The sequence below is a fragment of the Crassostrea angulata genome, chromosome 7, assembly GCF_025612915.1.
Source record: "Crassostrea angulata isolate pt1a10 chromosome 7, ASM2561291v2, whole genome shotgun sequence".
NCBI lineage: Eukaryota > Metazoa > Mollusca > Bivalvia > Ostreida > Ostreidae > Magallana > Magallana angulata.
The window spans coordinates 21,121,508-21,132,400 of NC_069117.1; the positions used below are offsets into that span (position 1 = coordinate 21,121,508).

The 10,893-nt window shown below is 33.5% G+C and overlaps 1 protein-coding gene across 2 annotated transcripts in view; it reads left to right on the forward strand.

Annotated features, from left to right (window-relative positions):
* LOC128192695 (uncharacterized) overlaps positions 1-10,893 on the forward strand; it is a 13,133-nt gene continuing 2,240 nt past the window's right edge. The window contains exons 1-3 of one of the 2 annotated variants that reach the window (XM_052865589.1): positions 1-475; positions 928-1,146; positions 2,781-2,906. In XM_052865589.1, the coding sequence (XP_052721549.1) occupies positions 97-475; positions 928-1,146; positions 2,781-2,906 (724 nt within the window). In that variant the 5' untranslated portion in view covers positions 1-96. The remainder of the gene's footprint in view (positions 476-927; positions 1,147-2,780; positions 2,907-10,893) is intronic. The other variant, XM_052865590.1, reaches the window with a different exon arrangement.

A 10,893-nucleotide genomic window follows, 5' to 3' on the forward strand; every position in this document is an offset into this window, starting at 1 on the left:
TTGCGTAGGAAATATGAAAGTAGAGTACATTGGGCTAGGACAGTAGCTGCACTGCAACCGTCATATTAACGAACTTATTAAAAGAGGTCCGTTCAAATGGCAACTAAACACGAAGAGGGACCGCCACCCTTTGAAAGAAATCGGGGCGATGAACATAACAAAAGTAACTTAAGCCGAGAAATTGACGAAAGGATTTTCACGTACCTATCAGATTTGGTTCCTTTTAGTACCTCTAGATTTGGTATTCTTCAATTAGGACCACTTTGCAACGCATCGATGAGTTGTGCATTTTCAGAGGCGAACTGTCATGTGAAAACTGTGTTGAATGAGAACAATTTGGCCTCGATTTTGGAGTTTAATCAGCTCTTCAGTAAAGGGATTCAGCTTTTACGTGATGTGAAAGAGAATAAACGGGATCTGGAAGAACACGAGCTTGCAGCATTAAAAATTCTAGATGATTTTTTCAAAGAAAAGGGTAAGGCAGCACTGCTACAAAAAGTCAAATGATAAACAGAATTGATTTCCTAACGTTCGCTGGGATAACTTAATACTTTAACTAGTACTCATGATGATTAAAATTATGATTCGGGAAGAAGTACTTTCAACTTGGTAATGATCAACTTAGATTCAACCTGCATAATTTTCAACTTTTCAGGAATACAGTAATGTTCATGAAAAAGACGTACTATGATGTCGAAAAATATAATTTAAATCATTCTATTAATACAACTTTAAATTTGGATTAAATCACTTTATTGTGCCCTCATTGTACACAAGATTTACATTTTACATGTATATTTTCTCTATCCATGTACATCTAATGTTCGTTTATTGTGTGTTAGGGGTAAGAAATTTCTCAACTTTGTGGTGAATGCAATATGGAACACTCTCATGAGTTACTTAATTTCAAAAGAAATTAAATTTCAGGTCAGCACGAAGAAAGTCTCATCAAAATCTTACAAGGGCATCTTGGTGATGGGGATGTCACAGAAACAGAAAAATTAATTGCTTTGGCCGAACACCTTTTAGGAAAGCTTTCACCAGGAAAATCCTACATCATTGATTCAGGTGTTGAAAGAAAAGGAAAATGTGGATGTGGATTTGACCATTGTAATAGTGACCCAGTATTTGGAAGCACTGGATTAGGTACGCTGCTTTTAATTATAAAATTAATCAGTTGGCTGTGCTGAAAAACAAGAGGTCTAACGTTACGGGCCTTAACGTAAGGTACTGTCCAAGTTAACAACTAGAAATGTTTCTTGCATCCATAATTTTATCGTTATTGTTAATCTTAATGTTAAAATTACTGTATTTTGTTTGTCACAAATTGATTTGCCATATTTTTTCTTTCTGCTGTTTATCCTTTAAAGTAAGCTATTTTCCTTTTGTTTAAACATATTAAATGTTTATTAATGTTGCAATCTATTTACAGCAAATGAATTTACATATTTTTGAAAAGGTGTTCTCATATGTTGCATTATCAGTAATAATTACAGTGTATGTACATGTATTATATAAATAGTGCCTGTTTGGGAGGGTAACAGTTGAAATTGACACCCCGAGAAAACCATTGTCAACCGACGCGAAGCGGAGGTTGACAATGGTTTTCGAGGGGTGTCAATTTCAACTGTAATCCTCCCAAACAGGCACTATTTATTTTGTTATACTGAATGTCTTTTTTAAAATTTTAAAGAAAATTTTAATGCTTTTATATAGGAATAACGTGAATTCTACAGCGAACCGTACGCGCATAATTTTCGCGCATGTAATATTTTTTAATGTTACCCGTTGCCAAGTGCGTTGCTAACGCTGAGGGTAATAGTAAATATTATTAACTGCGTCTTAACCAATCAGATTTCAGTATTTAACATGAAAGTATAACAATATATAAATGGTGCCTGTTTGGGAGGGTAACAGTTGAAATTGACACTCAGAGAAAACCATTGTCAACCGACGCGAATGTCTTAATATTCTCGTTGAGTTCTTGCTTGGATAGACCCTCGAATTCCCCGCTTCCTCTTTTTTCAATCAGGATCGAGGTGCGGAATAGATTGACAGACCTCTTAATAGTACGTTTAGTACTAACAGAGTCTTTCTCATCCAACAATTTAGCTATTTGGGAGTCTTCCACATTTGCGAACATGTTTTTCCTTCGTCCAAATTGTCGTTTGTTTTCTTAAATCAATCATACTCGTGCGCACGCTTTAATAAACTCTTTATTTATTCGCAATACTTTAAACGCATAACTGACTTCTTTAGGAATGACGTGAATTCTACGGCGAACCGTACGCGCATAATTTACACGCATGTAACATTTTTTTGTGTTACCCGTTGCCCATTGCTAATGCTGAGGGTGATAGAACGGTTTATCAACTGCGTCTAAGCCAATCAGATTTCAGTATTTAACATGAAAGTATAATAATAAATTATAGTAACCTTAGCATTGCATGCCCTATATAAACTTCTTCGGTAGATTGGAAGAAATTATGCTTCCCATTGAAAATGTGAAATAAAATTTGATGAAAGGAATGTTACGAATTTCTTAGAATTCTCATAAACAGGAATACTAATCTTATTTGAAAATCAAAGAATGACAGTGACTTTATGTTAAGTAAATCCTAATCAGTATATTTCTTAGCCTGGGGAAAGACTGCATCATCTTTGCATTTTTAAGGTTTTGTGATTACCTTTAAAAGTTGTGAAGATGACGGCATTTACATGAATAATCTGAAAATGTAGCATTGTAAATTTCTAAGTGAAATTTGTTTGTGGCTTTACAGGTCATGAGGAGGTGTGGCATGGTTCCATAGACATCATTTTACTTTCCAATGGTGGAATACCAGAGACTGTGGCTTCTTATTTTGATGACAGTCAGGGCTTAGTAGCAGTTGCATCCCATATAAATGGTATGATAGGGGTGTTAATTTTTTAAAGAAATTTTTATTAAAAACATCTAAAGACTATAACTTTGATATTATATGATTACTTGCAATCCCAAAATTATCAACACAGTAGCGCAGGATGTACAGTATATGCATGGATATCCAACTTCACACCAGAGGGTATATTTGAATCTGGCTAATTTGGCAACTCATGTAATGTGATGTAACTAGGTCAAAACCCTCTTCAGGACAACAAGTAGAAATCAACCTACATATATAATGACCTCTTTTTTTGGTATTTTCAAAACATCCTAAAGATTGGATTGCCCCTAGTTTCAAAAACTGCATTTAAACATGAATACAAAATTTGTGCAATTCATACAAAATTTTATTTTTTTGTAAGGAAAGTTTTGTTGACCTTGTGATGTTATTTCTAGTTTAACATATATATTTTTTTCATTTAGATAAATAAAATATAACCGTTTTAAAATGCACATTACTCTATTATTTCAACACTGAAGTAAATAATTATTATAGCTGTGAAATATGGCAAACTTTAGCAAGTCTTCAGGTTTTGCTATGGATTTTAATATTTAAAACGAAATCTGAACTTATAAGACTAAAATCTTATATGACCTTTTTGTTGTCTATGTTCCATGCAGATTCTGAAGCAATTTAAGAAATTAACCATGAGGAAAATATCACTAAGCTTATTTTAGGTCACAAAAATGGGTGCGTCTTTTAACCCCAAGGAACCCCAAGGAACCCCAAGGAAACCCCAAGGAACCTCAAGGATACCCCAAGGAACCCCAATGACAAAAATTTATAAATTTTAATACCCAAGGGGTCTTATTGGACTTCAAGGGTCACCTCTTAGTACCCCAAGGGTACCCCAAGGAAACCCGTAAGAACCCCATGGAACCCAAATGATAAAGTTATTAACCAGTGATACCCCAGGGGTCTCATTCGAATCAAAGGCTCACCCCAAGGTACTCCAGTGATAGAAATTAATAACTATTTATACCCAAGGGGTCTCATTTGAATCCAAGGGTCACCTCGTAGTACCCCAAGGATACCCCAAGGAACCCCAAGTATACTCATTAGAACCCCAAGTAACCCCAATAATAGAAATTAGTAACTAATGATACCCCAGGAGTCTCATCATACCCCTATACCCCCACAAATGAAGTTTAAGGGGGTATATTGGTTTCACCCTGTCCGTCCGTCTGTCCGTCTCTCTGTAGATGCTACTTTGTCCCCCCTATAGAATTTTTTACTACTGCATGGAACAGTCTGAAAATTTGTACATATGTTGATCACCATCTGAAGATGTGCACCTGTAATTTTTTTAGGATCAGACAAGATTTAATGATTTTATGGCAGTTTTCATTTTCCTCATTCTATATATTGTTCACTGATGTTGAAAAGTAAGGGAGGTAATCCTTACAGATTTTAATAATTAATTTATAGCATTAAAATACCCTAAAATATATTTATATAAATACATTCAAATGGAGGTTTTTTGTCTTTATGTGTTAACTAAATTTATCTTTTATAAGTATTCTATCAACTGACAATGCAGAATTTTTGTTTGTCAATGATAAATTCTTAGGAGCTGGCTGAATTCATTTGTCCCAAGGAGGCCATTATCTGAGCCATGGTTTAGATGGAGCATGTGTGTATGGAAAATTGATAATCTGTAAAATGGGCAGTGGCTTTTGGGCTAATTTAAAAGGAAATAAATAATAACATTATTAAAATAAAGAAGTGAACTATTTTTAGAAGTTGTTTAAATTTATTAGTCATGCAAGTAAATTGATGAAGTGACCCTATTGGGAATTTAATTTAAATTATAGATTTAAAATTACTGATATGATTGTAGTGTTTCCGCAATTTTAAAATTGTTTGTAATATTAAATTTTCTTTTTTACATATTTTTACATAGTATGGTAATTATGGTAATGTTTTGGGATCTAGTTTATTAAATTTAACAAGCCTGTCAAAGAAAATCATATATAAAGTCCTAAGGGATCAATTTTCTGATATGGAGTTCCATTGTACCATAGCAGAAAGTGAGGAAAATTTGAAACAACTAACTGCATCTGTTAAGACTCTTATTAGAAAGATATTCAAATTTTTATCAACAGAAGAGCATTGCTTGGCTACCGGTATTTCCATTTACTGCAAAGGGTGGGATTATTGTCATTTTGTTGGTTTTCATTAAAACAATTAAATTAAAAAAAATATCATCAGATACATTAATTTGTAAATATATTACTGTTATACATATGTATTTAAAGTGATAAGTACCCCAAAGAACCCAAATGAATCCCAAGTATACCAATGAGAACCCAAAGGATACCCTTGAGAACCCCATAGATACGTCCATGGTGGAAAGTAAATTTGATGACCAAGGCCGGTCTCATTAAAAATCAAAGGGTCACTCCTGATACCCCAAGGATACCCCAATTATAAAAATTGGTAACTATTGATACCCCAGGATACTCATTGGAGTCCAAAGGTCAACTATTGGTACCCCAAGGATACCTGTAGGAACCCCAATTGCAAGGTACCCAATTGATAGAATTTAATAACCACCCCAATGGTTGTACTGTAAAACATATTACTAATTAATACCCAATTACTCAATGGAATATCATAAAAACATCTGGGCAACCCAAGGAACACTTGTGATACCCCAATACATACTGGTATGATATAAATAATGTTTCTCCTGACTTAAAATATCTGTTCACTTTGGATGAATTTAACAGTTAGTGTTGTCAAATCAGTTGAAAATCATAATCGAGTACCGTTAATCAGCAGAATTTGTTGTCTCTTACCAACTGATGATCAGCCAATATTGAATCAGTAACAAATTATATCAAATTCATGAAAATAGGGCACTAAATTTTATGTCACCACAAGGATGTCTGCAATTCTTCCGGTGAACCATTCATATGAACACTTAATATGACAATGTTTCTTCGGTGAAATTTTCAAATGAAGTGGAGAAAGATATTGTTCAGTTACAAAGACCCAAACTTGTTTTACTATTGACATAGGGGGTGTTACCTTATTGGAGTACTTTTGAGAAAAGACAAGAAGTGATCATGGAAGTGTAGAGTGGGGCTATCTCCCCTTCGTGGGTACAACACAATGGATTGACCCATTACGCATGCAGAATGTTCACCTGAGAGGCACCAAAATACCTGTTAATTGCAGGTAGACACCCGTTGTATATTGGTGGTAGCTCTTGGACAGGGATTAAAGGGCCAACATAACCCTTTACATGTATACACAATGGCTTCACCATCACTGTTGCAATATATTTACCTACACCTACATCTCCTTGTTTATTGGGTTTGTTCCCGTTTTGCACACATTTGAAAATTAGGTATCGAAAAAATGTGTGCGAAACGGGAATTTGACCAGGTGAGATAATTGCTTAATTGCTATAGTCTATATCACAGTTCCTGCGAGGGCAATTGACAATAAAATAAATAAAACATATCTACTCGCAATTGAAATTTACATGTATTTTATGTTACAATATAACTTGCATAAAAGCACATTTACATAATAATTGACATCCATATTCATAAATTTGATTTCAAACATCAATTTGGTCATGAACAATTTCATAATTTTTTTTAAACAAGAAAGATTATTGCAAAAGTGTTGAATATGTAGCGCGTTTGTTTAACTAACTGCCGATAGGAAGTACATGTACATGCTAAAAGTTTGAAGAGAATATCTTAATATTTAATTATTGCTTTTGCTGACATAAATGGAAGAAATGTGTCTAGTTAAAACGCTGCTAAATATTTTTCATTTATGTTGTGTTATATCTTGAATAATCGAAGAAAATAGACAAACTGTATGATGATAAATAGGCAATTTTACATGCATGCTTCAAAAACTGTAAATATTATTTCACAAAACCTATCAAATGTATTCCCAATTCATGCATTTTTAACCTTTTTTAGTTTGAGGTTCCCGTATATCGCATCAATATTGAAATATTATTTTGTCAGATTTTTTATGTATTTAACCTCCGATTTGAAAAACTAGAAAGTGACCCGCCATATACTAAAGCGGTGATGTCATAGGAACTACTGTCAAGGTCGCTACTTCAAACATTGAAATATTTTGTGATAAAAATCTGTTTTCTTTCATTATATTCTTTCTGTTGATACCAGACAATCAATTATAAACATGCGTTTTACATAATTTGCAACTCGATTGTAAAAAAAGACACGGAGTACCCCATATGACTATCTATGTAGTTTTCCCCTTCATCATATAATTATCCATTGAATCAGCCTCCAATTGGCTTTGGGCCATTTTTCCTAATTCATTTGGTTTTATATTTAAGGTAAATGGACAAAAATGTAAAAGTCAATTCATCTAATCTAATCATTATTTTTTTATCAGACTTTTTAAATATATCATTATCTTTATTTTATCAACCGAAAAAAAATGGTGATAGTTATTATTTATTAGACCTAAAACACAACAAAATATCTGTATCTTTCTTGTTTTATCGTTAAGGCACTGATAAAACACAGGTAAAAATCCAGGTATAATCTTTGACCGAAAGCAGACTATAATTGCTATCACAACACAATTCACACCTATTGTACTATACCCAATTATCAAATGTGTGCAAAACGGGAACACACCGTTTATTGGTAGACAACCCTTGTGAATTTTGGGTGTCTTCCCACTTTGCTATAATTCTGAAATTTTTATGGGTGACTGATTTTAGCTAAGTGGGAATGGTGCTCAGGTAAGGGTTTCAAAGAACAAAGGAAATTAATTACAGGTAAATTATAGTCTGTTCAATTATTGACCTTAAGCAAATTTTTAATAAAAAAAAATAACAGGCAGTTTTTTGAGATTATGTTTAAAATAAAGTTAAAAAAATTAATTAGATACTTGTAATAGAAGTAAATTTTGATAATTAAAAAGGGTTTGTTCTATCATGATTGATCGTACAAGCTAATTTTTATTTCATGTAAAATTACTTAATATTCATTCTTTTGAGGAGAAGGAAAACTATGACATTACTACCCCTTCTATGTCCCTTATCAAGAACCTTGAAAAAATAAACATTATATGGTTCAAGTTTTGGGCTGTTGATTTTAATAATGAAAAAAACTATAAATGTTAATTTTATCAGAAATGCAGAGGAATTATCACATACATCATACAAATTTGGCTATAGTGGTTATGATATAAAAGAATTAAATGCTCAACAACATGCATGTACATTAAGGACTACATTTTCAGACTGATGGAACTATTTCAATATTTTACCCCTGAAATTCAGAAAAATTCTTGTAAAAGGACTATATATATGATATGGGCCTAAAATGGCCCTCTAAAATGAACATCATCATTTTTCTTTGTACAGATATATATGTGATGTTTTTACATAATGTTCATTTTGATTCAACTGCCCAGAATTTAGAAATATGACATCATAAAGACAAATTTTCCTGCCATTTTTGCATTTTTAGCATAAAACAGCTTGTTTTCAAGCAGTTTTTCTTTCAGAAAAAATAGAGAGCATGCTTGAACAAACAAAATATTTTAATCAGAGATGTATCTAGCCAAGGCTAATAAGTGACAAAAAATTTTTCCCTGTTCAAGCATGCCCTCTATATTTCCCATTCATAAAAAGATAAGAAAAATGTAAATTTTTGACTGATTTTGATTGAAATATAGAAATAGCGTCACTTATGACGTCATTTTCTGCCAGTGAGTTCAAAAAAATCAAAAAAATAGGTGAAAAATAAATTTACATCAACTCTTCTAAAATATAACATAACATATTATTGTACCTGAAACACTTTAAAAAATTGCGAATAATGGGGGCCAGAGTTCCCGAAACGCACCGGTCCACCGGGGATCCCCGGTAAAATTTGAATTGGTCCGGTAAAATCTAAATTTAATCGGTCAAGATGTCCGATAAATTTTACAGACCGGCACTGTATAAAAAAACAATTTACGAGACAAAAAGTCTAAAACTGTTAATTATTTTAATTCAGAGATAATTTATTAGTTGAGTATTTCAATAAAATGCGATTAAAAATATAAAAACATGCGTTGTTGTTAATCCGGATTTACGTGTTTTTTCTTTTACACACGTTAGTCAATATCCTATTTGATCATGATCTCGAAAAAATGTGGCCGATTAAATGGATACCGGGGGCAACAAAGAGTACAGAAACAAAAAAAGAAAAGTAAACAGAAGGGCAAGGCATAGTGCAGGAAGAAACTGATGAGTCGGAAACTTTAGAAAGTGAAAGTGACATTGAGCAGCCAGAAGAATTAATTACATAACTATTTGATACACGAAACTGTTCTTGAAATTGAAAGGGAGTTTGAATGATTTGAATAAAAAATTGAATAAATTAGTCTGAAACATTTTTAAAAAACTCTTTTTATTTTAGTTTGCATATTTTTGCAATAGTTTTAATGTCCGGTAAATTTTACAAATGTCCGGTAAATTTTGAATATTTACAGGACAATTGTCCGACAGATTTTGGATTGGTTTCGGGAACTCTGGGGGGCCAAATTTAACTCATATCATATATATAGTTCTTTCGTACTTCAAATCACCATCTACCAGTTGAAGTGGGAAGATGGGAAGGTATCCCATTAAATGAAAGATCTTGTCCTCTCTGTTACAAAAAACATATAGCCGATGAATTTCATTATATTTTAGAATGTGATGCAATATCACAAGTCAGACAAAATTTTTTCGGCTAGACCAAATGTGTTTTAAAGTATTACATATTAGGGTATCCTTGGGGTTGTATGGTGTATCAAGAGTTATAGATCTGTATGATTAGGGTATCTTTTTGAGTTCCTTGGGATTTCTGTGGGGTTCCCTAGGGTTTATAGAGGTTTTTAGAGGCGTGTCTGGGATACCAAAGAGTCCCCAGTGGTATCAAGAATTTTTAATTTGAATTATTAGGCTATATCCTTGGGGTTCCATTGGGTTCTATGGGGTATCAAGTTTTATGAATCTGTATTATAAGGGTATCCTTTAAGTTCCTTGGGGTATCCATGGGGTTCCGTGGGATACCTAATGGTGTCTGGGATATCAAAAAGCCCCGAGGGTGTATCCAGAGATATAAAATTGTGTTATTAGGGTATCCTTGGGGTTCATTTGGGTATCAAAAGTTATATTACTGGGTATCCTTGGAGTTCCTTGAGGTATCCATAGGGTGTGTCAGGGATAACAATGGGGTATCTGTATTATTACTATTAGAGTACTATTAGGGTATCCTTTAGGTTTCTTGGGGTACCCATGGGGTTCCCTGGGATACCTTGTGATTTGTCTAGGATATCAAAGAGACCCAAAAAGTATCAAGAGATATAGTGTATCCTTGGAGTTCCATAGGATATCAACAGTTATAAAATTTATATAACCAATACATGTATAAGAGTATCCCTAGAGTTCCTTGGGGTATCCGTGGGTTTTGTCTGAGATACCAATGAGTCCCTACTGGTATCAAGAATTTAAATTTGTATTATTAAGTTATCCTTTAAGTTCCTTGAGGTATCCTTGGGGTTCTGTGGTGTATCAAGAGTTATGATTCTGTATTATTAGGGCATTCTTGGAGTTCCTTGGGATATCCCTGGGGTTCCCTGGGATTCTTCGAGGTGTATCTGGAATACCAATGAGTCCCCAGGGTTATCAAGAGTTTTAAATTTGTATTACAACGTATTACGGTATCCTTGGGGTTCTATGGAGTATCAAGATTTATGATTCTGTATTATTAGGGTATTCTTGGAGTTCCTTGGGATATCCATGGGGTTCCCTGGGATTCTTAGAGGTGTATCTGGAATACCAATGAGTCCCCAGGGTTATCAAGAGTTTTACATTTGTATTACAACGTATTGCGGTATCCTTGGGGTTTTATGGAGTATCAAGATTTATGATTCTGTATTATTAGGGTATTCTTGGAGTTCCTTAGGATATCCATGGGGTTCC